Source organism: Symphalangus syndactylus, chromosome 11 (assembly GCF_028878055.3).
Source record: "Symphalangus syndactylus isolate Jambi chromosome 11, NHGRI_mSymSyn1-v2.1_pri, whole genome shotgun sequence".
NCBI lineage: Eukaryota > Metazoa > Chordata > Mammalia > Primates > Hylobatidae > Symphalangus > Symphalangus syndactylus.
In genome coordinates, this window is record NC_072433.2 from 84370371 (window position 1) to 84388877 (window position 18507).

The 18507-nt window shown below is 36.7% G+C and overlaps 1 protein-coding gene across 3 annotated transcripts in view; it reads left to right on the forward strand.

Annotated features, from left to right (window-relative positions):
* LNPEP (leucyl and cystinyl aminopeptidase) overlaps positions 1-18507 on the forward strand; it is a 108008-nt gene that overhangs the window by 80371 nt on the left and 9130 nt on the right. For all 3 annotated transcript variants that reach the window (XM_055233389.2, XM_055233391.2, XM_055233390.2), the window contains exons 12-17: positions 3840-4023; positions 5153-5309; positions 12608-12792; positions 14716-14877; positions 16800-16940; positions 17912-17993. In XM_055233389.2, coding sequence (XP_055089364.1) covers positions 3840-4023; positions 5153-5309; positions 12608-12792; positions 14716-14877; positions 16800-16940; positions 17912-17993 — 911 coding nt within the window. The remainder of the gene's footprint in view (positions 1-3839; positions 4024-5152; positions 5310-12607; positions 12793-14715; positions 14878-16799; positions 16941-17911; positions 17994-18507) is intronic.

Sequence of the window (18507 nt, forward strand, 5' to 3'; positions counted from 1 at the left end):
TTATTGTGCACAAGAAATGCTGATGGGGCCATTTTTCCAGTTTACATATTGAGGAAATTATATTTTTAAAAGTTTCCCTCCCCCTCTCTCTCTCTTTCTTATCCACATTTTACTCAGACCTAAGATCTTTAACTATAGGAGATTTTCATATTAAATCTAATGCAAAACATTCATGTTTCCAAGTGGATATCACTATCAGAAGTACTGCTGTGAAAGTAAAAGATATGTCATTGGAAGAAAAGGTAATTAGGATGAAAGAAGGAAGGGCATATAGTAATTAAAATATTTATCATGTGCCATTCTCTGCTCTTGCCTTTTTTTCCCCTAATAAAGTAAAGGAGAAAGAAAGGGGCATTAGAGAAGGGAATGCTTTTGAACAGGAGTGATAAAGTTCAATAGCATGTATGATGCTAGCGCTCTGGAGCAAACTATACAGGAAATTTTGTAACTTTGTAGTAAAAACATGTTTTTTAGTTTCAGAACTTTAATTTTTTTGTAAAACAGTAGTTGATTTTCGTAGCTCATTGACAAATGGTTTTTAAAAATCACTGTTAGATTACTTCATCTGGGCTTCTGCCATTTAATACTGCAGTTGCTCACTCTTTTTTGCCACTCAGTAGACTGAAAATTGAAGTGTTAATCTGTTAATGATTATAGTAAATTAAAAACATATGAGGGTAGCCTCATCCACATTTGAGCTGCAGGATGTAGTTACTTCCCTTGTGTGCAAAGGTATTATTTTTCGATACCTGTGGTTTTAAGGTCCACCATTCTGGATCATTCAGAAGAACTGAAAGAGACTAATAATGTTGATTCTTTAAATGATAACTCTGTCTGTCTTTGTGCTGTTGGCTGTACTGCTTTATGTTGTGTCATCTCGATGACAGTAATAATTTCAAGTATATTCCCAGCTGTGTCCCTCCTCTTTACCATCTGGACTTGGCTAGTTTTACAACATGGCAAGCTGCTTATCAACCAAGATATTCCGTATGTATTTCAATGTTTTCTGCATCCATCTAGTGGAACAATTGTCATAGCCATCATTTCTTGTCTCCTTTTATGGGCAAGGGAGATTTGGGTCTCTGTAGCCCTTCTTCCTGGGGTTCTTTGTTTCTTTTCTTTACCTTTGTTTTTATTAGAGACAGGGTCCTGCTCTGTCACCCAGGCTAAGGTACAGCGGCATGATCATAGCTCACTGCACTCTTGACCTAGTGATACTTGACCTCAAGTGATACTCCTGCCTCAGCCTCCTGAGTAGCTGGGACTACAGACATGTGTCACCATGCCGGGCTAATTTTTATTTTTTGTAAAGATGATGTCTAACTGTGTTGTCCAGGCTGGTCTCAAACTCCTGGGCTCAAGTGATCCTCCTGCCTTGGTCTCTCAGAGTGCTGGGATTACAGGTGTGAGCTACCATGCCCAGGCCCAGAGTTCTTTTGTTTTTTTTTTGAGACAGAGTCTTGCTCTGTCCCCCAGGCTGGAGTGCAGTGGTGCGATCTCAGCTCACTGCAAGCTCCGCCTCCCGGGTTCACGCCATTCTCCTGCCTCAGCCTCCCGAGTAGCTGGGACTACAGGCACCCACCAACACGCCCGGCTAATTTTTTGTATTTTTAGTAGAGACGAGGTTTCACCATGGTCTCGATCTCCTGACCTCGTGATCCACCCGCCTCGGCCTCCCAAGGTGCTGGGATTACAGGCTTGAGCCACCGCGCCCGGCCCAGAGTTCTTTCTTGATAAAAGCTCCATAGGATATAGTGTTTGGTGACCTGGAGAGTGTTGATATTTTTGGATTAGCTAATGATAAAGTTAATTTCCTTAGTCATAGGTTTGCTAAAAATGGCTCCAACTTGGAGCAGCCACTGCTGCCATCGCAAGTATCCCTTAAAACTGTATCCTGCCCTCAAAAAAGGAATAAACCTTATTTAACTGATCTTTCCCATCTGTTGCTGTATCAGCAATATAACAGAAATAAGTACGGAATATTTTTAGTAAGAAAGACTGCTTAGCTTATTATGTCCTGTTAAGACATGATCAGAGTGTCTTTTTCATCTTAAACATCTTTTGCAGTATCAATATAATTGGAATAACAAAGATATTAAGGGCATCTGACACATTTGAATAATTCATATTTTTGAAGTTGATAAATCCTAAGGTTTCAGGTACTAATATATAATCTTTAGTACCTAAACTAAGGCTTCAGGTACTAATATATAATCTTTAGGTTGAAAACATATTTATAAAGCATTTTATATAAAAAAGTTTCACTACAGAATTATAATGATAGTGAACATTTTAAAACAGCCTAAATTGTTCAAAATAGATTGGATAAACTTGAAATGGAATATTATGAAGATATTTGAACACTGCTTATGAAGACAATGGAAAAAATGTGGGGGGGTCTGATAGGTAAAAAAGGATAAAATAAATGTATATAGATCAGCTGTATAAAATATTAAAAACAAGTATAAGACAAAAACTTGGCAAGAAGTACATTCCAAAATGCTATCATTGTCTGACTTTAGATTATTCTTATCTCTACTCTTCTTTTTCTTACAATTAAAAATTTTTTTAAGTATTTGTTACTTTAAAAGGGGGTAAACATTATATAATAAATATCTACAAACCTATATCTACACTTGATTTAAAACTATTTATTGTGACATAGTCATTATTTATTCATTCACTGACTAATTCAACGGTACTTGTTGAGTACCTGCTAGGTCATTGTTATAGGGGCTGAGGCGTTAGCAGTCAACAAAATAGTAAGCTTATGTAGCTTATATTCTAATAAATAATAGTAAACCTCAAGATGCTTAGAAGCATACCCCTATTATAATTAAGTCTACATCCTTGTTGCCAACTTTAAAAGACATTTCTTCATTAGCAGTTTTAAGGATTTTAAAAATTCATACATATATTTTGTGGTCAGTTAACTCTTAGCACTTCATTATTGGTACATTAGTTGACAGAATTCCATGGAAATTTCTAACAGTTCTCTCAGCATTTATAGTAGAGACCCCAAAAGTGCCTATCCTTTCCTATTATTTTAACCCAATTATTTCTTATTTGCCCCTTATGCAATCTTAAGCCTTCCCTAACGTTTATTTTGCTAGCTTTAAATAATGTGACTTTTCTAAATGGCTTTGTTTGTTCTTCCTTTGCTAACATGACAAAAGACAGAGGCTGAATGGGACACATTTTACACAGTTCTCTCGCTGTCTTCCCCTGCTGCCTCAACCTACACCTTTACTTTCTCCCTCCCTCTTTCCTCTAGCCATAATGAACTTGGGAGCCAGTTCAGTGCATGGATAACATGTATGCTTTCTCTCTGGGCCTTGCGCACTTGGGTTCCCTACTATATCTTCTTCACTTGGCCAACACCTAAATATTTTGAGGTCTCTTAGAAGAATGACAACTTAGATGTCATTTCTTCCAAGAAATCGCTCCTAACTTTCCCTGGGAGAGTGAAGCATTTTTTCTATGTGCATTCGTTGAATGCTGTCTTTTCTTTTTCTGTCAATAGCGCTTGTATGATACTGTACTTGCCTGTTTACTTTAGACTGTGAGATCTCTAAAAGCAGAGACATAGCTACCTTGTTCACCATTTGATTTCCAGTGCCTAGCTTACAGCCAGTATTGCACAGTAAATAAATAATTGTTAAATGAATGTCTTGACCTTCACTAACGTGAAAATAACTGTAGTTGGAGACAGGCATTTTTTTCTTACTAGAATGATTAAATATAAAAATAAACTAACTTAGAAACAAAGCACTCATGTAATTTTTTTTTCTTGTCCGATTGTCTTCTCTTTCAATCTCTTATTTTTTGGTTTCCATTAGGTGTCATCAATCTTACAGAAGAAGTGCTGTGGGTCAAAGTGAATATAAACATGAATGGTTATTATATCGTACACTATGCAGATGATGATTGGGAAGCACTAATCCATCAGTTGAAAATAAATCCTTATGTTCTGAGTGACAAAGACCGAGCCAACCTTATCAACAACATCTTTGAACTTGCAGGGTAGAGTATACTTAGTTTGAGGTTTTTTCTTTTTTTAAACAAGTGTCATTGAGGTAAAAAATATATATGAAAAACAGTTTGAAAGAACTAGCATGTATTGGTTGGTACCATTCATTTTGGAGGATTAGGAAAATATAAGATGTGTTCTTTGCCTCCAGGGACGTTATAAAACATTACTTACAAAGATAGTTGAACAGTTAAATGAAACAGCATTTAATAATAATTCAAGACTAGATATCAAAAACAAGACACATATTTTGTTGACTAAACTGATACGGAGTTCAAGCTCTATTTTATTTCATAAGAGAATTATTTTCAAACAGCAGCTGGTTTAAGCGTGAAGCTTAGTGCTTATGCATTGGTTTTGAGGGACATCTCTGATGGCTGGAGCCACCTTATCTGTACTGCTTGCCTCCCCAACCACCTCATGCATTATAGAGTCCCAAAGCCAAGGATGACAGTGACCTCATGTAAACATATTCTCTGAATAGAATATTACCAATTTAGATTGATGATAGGCTTAAAAACACAGGAACACTTCAGGTCAGAAGAATATTCCTTCTCACCTCCCTGGACATTTCCATTTGGTCTCGTTTTTTATGAAGCTCCCTTCTTACGTCATCCTAGCCATTACTGCTATGATTTCTATAAAATCGTTAATTTTAAAAATGTACTCACTGTAAATTCACAATAGACCTTGTCATAACAAGTTTGAAAAACAAATTCCCATTAAACCAATAAATAAAATTTTTTTAAAAAAATTCAGATACTCTATGCTATACTCTCTTTCCTGGCAAATATAACTAATTAATAAATAAAATTAGTACTATTCATCTTTTCTAACCCAAGATATTGTACTTTTGCTGAGTTAGTAGCAATTTACAGGAGACTTAGGAATAAAAAAAAATGAGCTATTGTTTATCTTTCTCTTGAAATGCCTCTTTAATCTTGGGCCACATGAACTTAATCAGAGATAATCATATTTAGCTTAACTTTACAGAATGCCACTGTAAGTTTAAATTTTTGGTCTTCAAGACTCACCATCTAACCCTAAGTTTCTCTCTTAGCATGCATAGAGTTCTTCTGTGTGTCTCTGCATATTTACTTTTCCTGTTCTTTTATCCTTTAGCCTAGGCAAGGTACCTCTCCGGAGGGCCTTTGATTTGATTAATTATCTTGGAAATGAGAACCATACTGCACCCATCACTGAAGCCCTGTTTCAGACAGGCCTCATCTATAACCTCCTTGAAAAACTGGGATACATGGATCTGGCCTCAAGACTGGTGGTAAGTCTGCCTTTTTGCCAGCTTCTTGCTGTTTATCTTTAATATTGTTATTCACGGTTCCATTTTCAGCCAGTAATAGGCTGAAAAAGCAACCAGTTAAATTCCATTTTCTTCACTTTCCTGCTTGTGAAATCTTTACTTAAAATCAAGATGTTGCTTATGATGAAGAGCTGATAAAGGCTTAGTATGATATGGTCTTGTTTGAATATCAAAATACAGACATTTGACACCACTGTCAAAATGAGGTCACATGAGAATAATATTTCTCTATTCAGATCCTGTTTTATTTTTACATGATGAATGTTTGAAATAGACCCTTTTGCAAAGTAGATCTCCCCATTAATTTTCTAGTGGTCATTATAAAATGACAGTTATGTTTGTATTGAGAATATTCTGTTTAAGAGTTCTTACTGATAACTATCTAACGGATAATGATGCTGGTGGATATGTTTCTTTGCAAAGCACTAAAGGAGTCTTAGTATTAGAGACCATTTTACCTTTCTTAATATCAACTGCCTGATCTTAACAGTTGTTATTTTGGATACTTTTAATATTAAACTGTTGACTGAGACTTTAAAAGCTTGGAAGAGAGTGAAAAATTATTTGTTTTTATCTAATTCTCTGAATCAGCGCATTTTGACAACAGAGTTTGCTTTATAAACTAGTGAGATTTCCCAGGGACCCAGGCAAAAGGCAGCTTTCAGGGAAAGGAAGGAAGCATTAGACCAAGAATTAGAGTAAGTCTTTTGGGGTTTTGGTATTCTCACTGGTAAAAGGAAGGGGTTGGATTAAATAATTTTTTTTAACATTTTTTTATTATACTTTAAGTTCTAGGGTACATGTGCACAATGTACAGGTTCGTTACATATGTATACAACCTTCTTTCTGCCTCTGTTATTGCCTTACCCTGCATCTCCTATGAACAGTTCTCTCATCACCTGCATGATTCTCAGTGAGTGGAGGGAACACAGGGCAGAGTGGCCATATGGAGCTTGAAAAGCTTTTCTCCCCCAAAAGTTTCTGATCTGACCCCAAAGGAGTTACCCCATCCCTATCCATGAGCAAGATGCTTAAGTTAGATGATTCTCTGAGATCTCTTCTAATGGTTAAAATTTTTATCATTTTCTATTTCATAAGGCTTTCAGCTAGCAGCCTTAATAAAAACTAGTGCCTGGAACATGGCCTGGCCTGTAGTGACACTCAGTAAATGTTGAGTGAATAAATGATTGAAACACACCAGAAACAAGTGTATTTGAGTGCTTTTACACACTGTGCTTAGTGCTTAATGTAGATTACCTCATTTAATTATCACACAGTGCCAAGGTAGATATTTCTACCCCCATTAAATAAACGAGGAGACGGAATAGCTTCTTTAAAGTCACTTATCTAGTAAGTGATAAAGCTGAGATTCAAACCCAGATTAATTTCACTCCAAAGACTTCTCTTTATGTTATATTGCTATTTGTAAAATTAATTCGTGTCCTAGCAACGTCATCTTTCCAGGATACCTTTTGTTAGAAAAATTAAAGCTTTCTTCTTGTCATATTCTTTTGAAAAGCTTGCAGACCATACATTTAAGGTTTCAAGTGACTGGCCCACATCTAGTTGTTCTCCTAAAAATGAAGTTGTCAACTTAAGAGATTTTTTTTTATCTAAAATGTTAATAATGACTTTTTAAAACAATATTTATGTGCCTTTCCAAGAAGTATGCAAATAGCTTACTCATGTCTTTAGGGCAAACTTAGAATCCAATATCGACTTTCTAGTGTTAGTATAGTAAAGAGATTGGCCATTAGTTAACCATTTCAGCTATTGTTGATAGACATTTGTTTTATCTGTAGTTTGGAGCTATCATGAATAGCACTGCTATGGTGTCTTTGATGTATGTCTTTATGAATTTCTATGGGATATATGTCTGGAAATGAGATTATTGAGTCATAACACATGCATAGTTAATACTGTACTATCAAATAGTTCTTCAAAGTTGTACCAATTTACACTTAGCAGTATATGAGAATTGTAGGTGCTCTATATCTTTGCTGATAATTATCATTCATACTAAATCTTTTTTATTTTAGCCATGTGGATAGGTGCATAGTGGTACTGCAATTTTCACTTTAATTTACATTTTTCTACTGATGTGAGGATGATTTTCTTTTTGATATATGTATTGACCATTAGATGTTGTTTTGTGAAATGCCCATCTTTTGCTTATTTTTTCTATTAAATTGTCTGCCTTTTTCTTGTTGATTTGTAAGAGTTCTGTATATATCCTAGATATGAATCCTTTGTTGGTCATGTATATTTGCAAATATCTTCTCCCACTCCATCTTGCTTTTTTTACTGTCTTAATTATTTTTTATTAATATGAGTTTTAAATTTTAATGTAATCTAGCTTATGAAATCTTTTCCTACCCCTAGATATTATGTGTTCTCTTCTGAAAACTTTATTATTTTATCCTTTACATTTAGATCTATGATCCATCTGGAATTGATTTTTGTGGATGGTGTGAGGTAGACACCAAGATTCATTCTTTTCAGTATGGTATCCAGTTATCCCCAGGACCAGTATATTTTATTGCATAGAATTATGTTTGAGGTAATTAGTATAATATCAACACCATTTGGGGTAGTATATTAATTTCCTAGGGCTATCAAAACAAGTTATTACAAACTTGATGTCTTAAAATAACAGAAATTTATTCTCTCATAGTTCTGGAAGCTAGAAGGCCAAAATAAAGGTATTGGCAGAGTAAGGTTTGCTCCTTCTGAGGAAGAATCTGTTCCATTCCCCTCTCCTAACTTCAAGTGATTGCCAGCAATCCTTGGTATTCCTGGGCATGTAGGTGCCTCACCGTGGCCTTTATCTCTGTCAACACAGTGTTCTCCCTGTGTTTCTGTGCCCAAATTGACCCATTCTTAGATTAAGGCCCACCATAATCCAGTATGACCTCATCTTAACTTGATTGTACCTGCAAAGACCCTATTCCTAAATAAGGTCATATTCATAGGTCCCAGGCAGACACAAAATTTGAGGGGATACTATTCAACCTAGTACAGGTAGCAATAAATAAGATTAGTGCGTATCACTCACTTTTGTTCACTATTAAAGGACAGTGTTGGTTCTGAATATACCCTGTGAGGAGGCAGAATATCCCCTGACTCTGAAGCTGCCCGTTAAACTTCATAATGGCAGAAGTCAATCTTCTCCTTGCCTCTCTGTTAACTCTGTTTAGAGTCATGTATATTTGCAAATATCTTCTCCCACTCCATCTTGCTTTTTTTACTCTCTTAATTATTTTTTATTAATATGAGTTTTAAATTTTAATGTAATCTAGCTTATGAAATCTTTTCCTAAAGATATCAAGGAAGCACTTGATACTTACCTCTTCTTTGAACTGCATCTTCATCCCAGATGATTTCCAGCTTTCTGGGCAGATATGTGTTTATGAGGAACATACTTCAAGGAGGGATCCAGGGACTGATGGGTAGAGAGCAAGGGCAGAAGGCTTAGTATGTGTTTCCAAGATCGGACGCCATTTTACTGCTCTGTGTCTTCATATGGTTAGCTAAAAGCCCAGTTAACTTTAGCTCATCAAGAGGGAGAACGTGTCACTTTAACATTCTTATTCTCATATTGGGGTGAAAATTCTGGTAGCATCAATACTCTCAAACTAGGAAATCTGACATTCTACAGTTAGGAATTGGGATAGGAGACATTTATGAATCCTTGGATATGATGTTCAAATGTATTAGTGTCTAAGGCTGATTTCTAATTAACTTCTATATCATTGGAACCAAAGCATTATGTACATTTATTGGTCCTTTTGTTATGTAGGCTGCACATGACATATGCTGCGTTTTGTGATGCTGTGGTGTTGTGATGGGTAGGGTCTGGAGGCACATTTCAATTGTGTTAAATTGTTCACATCTGATGTTAACATCTGATCCTAGCCATATTCCTGTTTTATCACTTACAAATCTGTCATTCTTTTACATATGAAGCATTGGTGGGATAAACCTTTTGCAATAAAAACTGACATTTCACTTTTAAGAAACTCAGTTGACCCAGGAAAGAACTCCCTGGGCATATCAGTGTAAAATTAAAGCAGTAAATCAAAATGTAATATACAACGTAAGTGCTAGCATCTTTCCCTCTGTTTTATTTTTAAAATAATTTTATATTGTTGTTGTTGCATTTTATTACAAATCCAGTGTTTGTAGCTTGTATAACCCATCAATTTATTTCCTCTCTCCACTTGCCATTTCACTTTGTAAAATCATAGAGTTGCATTCTATTTTTGAAAGAACTTAAATTAAAAAAAAATTAATTTGGATCCTTAGAAAAACATTTCATTTTATTTCTAAAAGGGAAAGATAATTTGAAGCACATGCTATGCTTCATTAATATTAATTAATATTAAAAATAAACCTGGATTACTTATAAAAATGATATTTTGTAACAGGATTTTTCTAATATAATTATTCTTTCTTAAAATGTTTTACTTTATTATGTTATCATTTGAAATACATTTAAACAACTATTTTGAGAACTTGCCTTAATGATTTCGTATGAAGACTAACTAGTAAAATTGCTCCCTGTAATTCGGTGGTGTAACTGCTCAAGAATTAGCCACAGCCATCTTCAAGTGTCAGATTTCCTTTGCTTCCAGGACTTCAAGTGCCATTCTTTCCATTGCTGCCTTTGTGTTTTAGTAAACTCTCAATGAGAATTGCCATTGTTCTTCACTGATTTTTTTTTAAATAGGATTTCAAGCATGTGATTTTTTTTCTCACATTCTTCATTTGTTCCTATTTGACAGTTATGAGTAGGATTTAAATTTCTTTTGTTCTCCAGTCATTTGGGATGGTTTTCCATCATAATGCTATTGAGAAGGTAAGGCCAGTGAAGACACCGTGTAGCAATGCAGTCAGGTGTGTCAAGTGGGATCCCCTGCATTGCTTGTCTGTTCCTCGCATTGTCAGCATAGCAAGTATTTTTCCACTTCATGTCTTCCCAATGTCTCAGAAGCTTTACCACTTACACATTCCACAAGGTGTCTGTTCTGTGTTTCATTGCTTTTGAAACAAACACAAGCAAGTTGACATGTTATACAAACCTTGAGTTCTTTTCCTTGCAGTTTCTTTTTTTCCATTCTCATATTCAACTCCACAAGATACTTATTCACTGTAAGTCATTGCTAGGATAATGGTCTTAATAGTATAAAAATTTCCAAATAGGATTCATTTTAGGTATTGACGGTGATACTCAGTGGTACTCACTGTCAATACCTAAAAGAAAGGAAGAAAGCAATGTTCTGTGAAGAACTTGAGCTAAACTTCTGAAGTTAAGGGTTTTGTATGTGGTCATCTGTGGTACATGATTACTTGAGATGAGATGCCACGATGGTGGTGGAGGTAAAGAAGTACCAGCAGGAAGAAATCCTCCTGTGCTGATTCCTTCAGAGGGGGTATCTGTTGAATTTTTTTCATTTTGGTCCTTCTTATGTAGCCATGAAGGTTTTCTAAAGAATACCTAAAAACGGCCAGGTGTGGTGGCTCACGCCTGTAATCCCAGCAGTTTGGGAGTCCAAGGCAGGTGGATCACGAGGTCAGGAGATCGAGACCATCCTGGCTAACGTGGTGAAACCCCGTCTCTACTAAAAATTCAAAAAAATTAGCCGGATGTGGTGGTGGGCGCCTGTAGTCCCAGCTACTCAGGAGGCTCAAGCAGGAGAATGGCGTGAACCCCAGAGGCAGAGCTTGCAGTGAGCCGAGATCGTGCCACTGCATTCCAGCCTGGGCAACTGAGCAAGACTCCATCTCAAAAAAAAAAAAAAAAAAAGAATACCTAAAAACGTTTTTTATATCAGAATTTTTGTTCCTCCTAGTGGTATTCATAAAAGCATATTGCATATGATGCTTTTTAAAATATCATGTGTCCTCACCCCCCACCCGCCATGCACAACTTGCAGAATGGAAATATTTCAACATAGTATTAACAGCTTTGGTGTTTTTATTTTGGAGAGAGATGAAAAAGGCATCTGTTAGTACCTTAATAACGCAAGTATACGTTTAGCAATGACAGCCAATACCAATGGACTAGATTGGATGATATTAATGAATAACTATTAGTTTTCTTAAGTGTGATAAGGTATTATGTTTCTGTAAGAGAATGTTCTGATATCTGTGAGTTGCATGCCAAAGTATTTATAAATGAAATATCATATCTGTATATCACTTTCATATTTTTCAGCTAAAACAAGAAAAAACAAATGTGTGTGTATGTGTGTTATACACACTTGAAAACGAAGCAAGTGTCAGGGTGTTAAAAACTGGTGAATCTAGATGAACAGTGTATGGGTGTTGTACTATCTTTTTTTGTAGGTTTGAAAGTTCTTTAAATAAAAACTTGGGAGAAAAAATAAACTATAAACAACTATTCTTCCCTGAAGGCCTCATTTTCTTGCTAATTTGGTTAATTTGTTATAACCTCAAACTAGTTGATAATGTTAAATATACCTTTAATATTGGATTGAGAAACATTTAAACATTAACTATCAGTAAAGAAGTGTATTTTTCTTTCATTGCTTTATAGGTTTATAGATTGTAAAGTCACAAGGTCAGGAAGTTCTGACTTCCTTGCAGAAGTGGTTATAAGTGATACTTTTTGGTAGGAAAATAACTTCTAGCTGAGTATATGCAGCATAAAAGTTCTCTACTGCACAGAAGTCATTAATTTTTTTCTGAGTTAACATCACTAAAAGTCCCCCTTAGCTATAGCAGCCTTATGCATAGCCTTTATTATTGAATGGTTTCATCCCAGCTGTATGTGGCCTTCATGTGTCAGTTGATATTTAATGAGTAATATCTATGCCTTTTTTTTCCCTCATTGGATAAATGTTGGGGAAAAGAGATCTAATTGTCCTGATTTTTTTTTTTTTTTTTGAGGCAGAGTCTTGCTCTGTTGCCCAGGCTGGCATGCAATGATGCTATCTCAGCTCACTGCAGCCTCCACCTCCTGGGTTCAAGTGTTTCTCCTGCCTCAGCCTCCTGAGTAGCTGGGATTACAGGCATTACCGTCATGCCTGGCTAATTTTTGTATTTTCTAGAGATGTTGTTTCACCGTGTTGGCCAGGCTGGTCTCAAACTCCTGACCTCAGGTGATCTACCCGCCTCAGCCTCCCAACGTGCTGGGATTACAGGCATGAGACACTGCGCCTGGCTGTAATTGTCCTGTTTTTTTTCTGATTGTCCTAATTATTATGAAACCATTATAATCTATTTTGTCTCTCTAGACCAGGGTATTTAAATTACTTCAAAACCAAATTCAACAACAAACTTGGACGGATGAGGGCACTCCATCTCTGCGAGAGCTTCGATCAGCCCTGCTAGAGTTTGCTTGCACCCACAACCTGGGGAACTGCTCCACTACTGCCATGAAACTGTTTGATGACTGGATGGCATCCAATGGAACTCAAAGGTGAAGTATACCTCTACTCAGATGAATTATCTTCTTTTTCTTTATCTCACATCATATACAGAATCCAGGGTATTCTCATCCTGGGTCATAAATGTTATAAAACTGAGTGTCAATGTAGGTGAACTCTATGTATCTGCATTCTCAAACAAGACTTTTTAAAAAATTGTGGTAAAATACACAGAACATAAAATTTACTATCTTAACCATTTTTTACTGTACAGTTCAGTAGGGGTTAAGTATATTCACATTATTGAGTACTTATTTTCAGAACTTTTACATCTTGCAAAACCGAAACTCTGCATCCATTGAATAATTCCTCACTCCCTCTCCCCACCAGCCCCTGGTAACCACTATTCTACTTCCTGTTTTTGTGAGTTTGACTACACTGTATATCTCATATAAGTAAAGTCATATAGAATTTGCTTTTTTGTGACTGGCTCATTTCATTTACCATAAGGTCTTCAAGGTTCTTCCATGTTGTAGCATGCATTAAAATTTCTTTCTCTCTTTCTTTCTTTCTTTTTTTCTTTCTTTCTTCCTTCCTTCCTTCCTTCCTTCCTTCCTTCCTTCCTTCCTTCCTTTCTTCTCTTTTCTTTTCTCTTCTCTTCTCTTCTCTTCTCTTCTCTTCTCTTCTCTTCTTTTCTTTGGAGATGGAGTCTTGCTCTGTCACCCAGGCTGGAGTGCAGTGGCGCGATCTCAGCTCATTGCAACCTCCACCTCTCGGGTTCCAGTGATTCTCCTGCCCCAGTCTCCGGAGTAGCTGGGATTACAGGCATCCGCCACCACACCTGGCTAATTTTTGTATATTTAGTAGAGACAGGGTTTCACCATGTTAGCCAGGCTGGTCTTGAACTACTGACCTCAGAAAATCTGCCCGCCTAGGCCTCCCAAAGTGCTGGGATTATAGGCATGAGCCACCACACCCGGCTAAAATTTCTTTCTTTTTAAAGGCTGAATAATTTTCCATTGTATGTATATACCACATTTTGTTTATCCATTCATTCAGGGATAGACCTTTGTGCTGCTTGTACCTTTTAGCTATTGTGAATAATAATGCCATGAACATCGGTGTGCAAATATCTCCTAGAGACTCTGCTTTCAATTCTGTTGGAAATACACCCAGAAGTAGTATTACTGGATCATATGGTAATTCTAATTTTAATTTTTTGAGGAACTGCTATATTGTTTTCTACAGCAGCTGCACCATTTTATATTCCCAACAACAGTGCACAATCATTCCAATTTCTCTACATCCTTGCCAACACTTGCCATTTTCTGGGTTTTTGATAGCAGCCATCCTAATGGGTTTCAGGTGATAAACAAGTCTCTTAATTTAGAAATAAAACATAGCAGGTAGAGTTAGCAGTTAACAGAAAAGCTTTTGGGGGTAATTAGTTCTCTCCAGCTCCTTACCATGCATTATGGAGAGAAGATTCAAGCATCAGATGAAGAGTTGGGGTAGAGGATTTGGATAACGTTTTGAGGTCTTTCCCAGCTCTGAGATCTTAATAAAGGCAGTAGACTGTGTTTACTCTCTGCACCCCATTTACTGCTATATTTCTACCATGAAACTTATCACAGTGAATTGTAATGCATATATTTACTGCTCTATACTTCGTAGTAGCCTGTGAGTTCTCAGAGGACAGGGGCTCTCACTCCTTTTCTGCTCCCTAGTGTCCAGCCAGTCACCTGCCTGGTTCTTCGTGAGTACTCTGTGAATATTAAATTGAACTGATGTATCCATAGTTGCACTACTAGGAAAATAGCAGTCACTGAGTTAAACTTTTTCTCGACCCTAAATTGTGTACTCAAACTTGTTATTATTACCGACCCTCACACCAGAAACTCCACCACAGCCAACTCTTCACCTTTGTATTCAGAATATTTTCTTGTTATTCTCATGTTTGACCACCTCTCTTACAGCCTACCTACTGATGTCATGACAGCTGTGTTCAAAGTTGGAGCGAAAACTGACAAAGGCTGGTCATTCCTTTTGAGCAAATACATTTCTATAGGCTCTGAAGCAGAGAAGAACAAAATACTAGAAGCACTTGCCAGCTCAGAGGATGTGCGGAAGCTTTACTGGTATGAAACCACCGAGGAATATGATATACAGAAACCAAAAGAATACAAACACTGTGCTCTTGGGCAGGAGCTCATTTTTGAGGGGATCTCTTTTCCTCCCTTCTGTTACAGGCCAGGCCTAAGTTGGACAGTGTGGTGAGGAGACTACAGGTGCTGGGCTTTATCTTTATGGACAAGCAGAAAATCCTTTGCCCAAAAGGGATTACAAGATGTCAGGAGTCACAGCCCCCTCCTACTCCTTGCTCAAAAAGTATTCATCCCCTTGGAATGTTGTCTTATACACCACAATTGGTACTCCATATTTTGGGACCAAGGCATTGCTTTGTGCAAGCTGTCATTTTAAAATGTAGACATTTCAGAAAAAAAATAACATATTAAACCTTCTAGGTTCTATGTTCATATGAGTTTATTTGTCAGACTTTTCCTTTTTAATATGTAGTGATGAAGGCCCAGAAGTAGGAGTGTCATATGGATGGAGGTAGGGCAATAAGTAGGGCCTCCTGACAGGAAGAACAGGCAGTGGTGGGGTAGAGGAGCTCTACATAGCCAAGAGGAATATGGAGGCATCTGGTGTAGAGAGCACAGATGTTAAAAGTTACACTGAGGATAGAAGGAGGCTTCTGGGTCTCATTACTTCTGTTGTATGATTTTGCTCAGAAAAATCTTAATAGTGTCCCAGAGATGTCCTCAGTACCTGTCCAGACCCACTTACCAAAAGATACACTGTAAATTGTCATTTTCTTTAAAGTATTAGCCAGCCTCTGACTTAAGCAAATAGAGAAAAATCATTGTTTTTAAACTATGCTAGTAATACACTAATAATGCCCATAATAAAGTATTCAAACAGTACCTAAGAATATAGAGTAAAATATGAAAGCATTTCTCATGATCCTTCACTTCCATTCTCGTTTTCTCTGTTAACAACAATGTCAGTCTTGGTCTTTGTATTCATCTGTGGGAATGGATATTTGTACATATGTATGTACGTACATACATACATACCTACATATTTAACTGCATTTTAAAAACCACATTAGGTTTATACCATACTCAGTGTTTTGTGACAATCTTTTTGTGAATGATCAGTCTATGAGATTTTCCATGTCAATTCTTGAAGGCTGCTTTATATAAAAAAAAAAACTAAAGTGTTTTTATGGGTTCATAATATTCTGTAGTATGGCTCTATCATAATTTATTTAACCCATCACGTTTTGTTGGGCTTTTGTTTTTTTCCCTCCTAAAAATACTGCCACAGTCTTGGAGTAGGGGGTGGTTTCTCACTATAAACAGATAGTATAGCATAGTAAATGAGAACTGCTTTTGTTCAGATGTCAGGCTTTGGTATTTATTACTGTGTGACTGTGGGTCAATTAGATAACCTCAGTTTCTTCAACTATAAAATTGAGTTAGGTAGTATTAATAAATACCTACTTTATAGCATTGTTGTGTCAAGGACTTAGAACATTATTTAGTACATAGTGTCAGTAAATGTTTGCTACGAACATTAAGATTATATTCTGAAATGTATCCTAATTTTCAAATAATTCAAATGGCCTAGTTTTTTTTAAGAATAGTAATATAATTAACCTGCCCATTCAAATCAAATAAGGTTTTTACCAGAAAAAATACCCACCTCTCGAATTGTAATAAATTCTACCAGAACTTATTTCCTAAATGTTTTTACTATTTAAAAACTATTTATTGTCATGTGACAATATAGGTAAATGCCTATTTCATTGGTGAGTTCTTTCTTCATTTAAAAAAAATGACATTTTCAATCTATAGATCAACCGTAGACTAACGCAACAGTTATTTCTCGATTTGCTACACAGCTTTAATTAGGAAACCATACTAAGTTTAATTTCAGTCATCACTTCTTCATGAATAATAATTTTGGAGGCTAAATCTACTTTGCTCTTCAGGTTAATGAAAAGTAGCCTGAATGGAGATAACATCCGAACACAGAAGCTGTCTCTTATCATTAGAACAGTGGGTGGACATTTTCCTGGACACTTACTGGCATGGGATTTTGTCAAAGAGAACTGGAATAAGCTTGTACAGAAGTAAGTTTCTCAGAGAATTATTAACTTTTAGTATTCTCAAGTTGTGCATTTGAAAAAAGCTCCCAGTGTTGTGTTGGCTCACAGAAGTTAGGATTTGCTGTGAGAGGAAAAATACTTCCGTGACAGTTTAACTGAAACATCCGGAAATTTTCACATTTGTTAACATAATTCCATAGCATGAATCATTTAACAGTAGCATTCCATCTAAGTTCTAATTAAGCCTACCCTTGCTTGGCACCAGGTTACTTAGCTCAGCATGGCTACAGACTATTTCATAGCAACCATTTAGCTATGCATATTGAAAAATACCTCTCCATGGCCAGGCGCAGTGGCTCACGCCTGTAATCCCAGCACTTTGGGAGGCCGAGATGGGTGGATCACGAGGTCAGGAGATCGAGACCATCCTGGCTAACACGGTGAAACCCCATTTCCACTAAAAATACAAAAATTAGCCGGGCGTGGTGGCGGGTGCCTGTAGTCCCAGCCACTTGGGAGGCTGAGGCAAGAGAATGGTGTGAATCTGGGAGGCAGAGCTTGCAGTGAGCCGAGATTGTGCCATTGCCCTCCAGCCTAGGCAACAGGGCGAGACTCTAAAAAAAAAAAAAAAAAAAAAAAAACCTCTGCATTGCCAAGGCATCAGTTAAGAACTCATACTCAGCTAGATGCAGATGTAGTTTTTTTGCTGCTTTCTCTCTTTTAAATCAATAACGGCATTTCTGGGTGTACAGTGTGATCTTCGACGATATTAAGCAGATTAATTGTCTGCATGTTCTGAACTCTTCCCTTTTTCTGCCCACCTTTCCTTCCCACCGGCAGTAAGTATGCATAGGGCTACCCCGGTTTCCTCAGTTGCGGTTCCGGGAGGAGGATTCTACTCTGCCTTTGGCATTAACGACTTTCCTTTGCACTCAGGAACAACGCTTTACCAGCAGCTGCCTAATTTGTTTGCTCTTGTTTTTGTGTTTCTTCAGGTTCCATCTGGGGTCCTATACCATACAAAATATTGTTGCTGGATCAACTTACCTGTTTTCAACAAAGACACATTTATCTGAGGTTGGTTTTATAAAATGCTAATGCAGAGACTGGGCAACCCTCCTGGCAACCCCGACCAGGCTGCTCAGTTTTAGTGAGATGGTGGATTTTCATGCTGATTCCTTCTCTCTGTCTTCCTTAATCAGTACTAATGATTCTGCATTGTGATTACTTCTAGATGGTGGCATATATGATAATGAGGAAAAATTCTGATTCCATTCTCTTCCCTTGTCTCCCTAATACAAATAATTGAAGTGGTCATAAAATTGTTTGGAAGAATTGCATTCTTGGGGTGAATTCATAGCACCAAGCCTTTGGACTCTACTTTATTTATTGTTACTTAAACATCTCCTTGGTTTCATTTTAAGTTAGAAAAATGTATCCGTGTGGGAGTAAAAAGATTTCCTTTTTAAAATCATTTCAGATATCACCATACTTGATTGGGAACTCCATGTAGATACCTTGAATATTAAAGTACTTCTTTCAAGATAACAGCACAGCCATCACTAAGTTAAAGCTTATTTTAAAAGCTGGA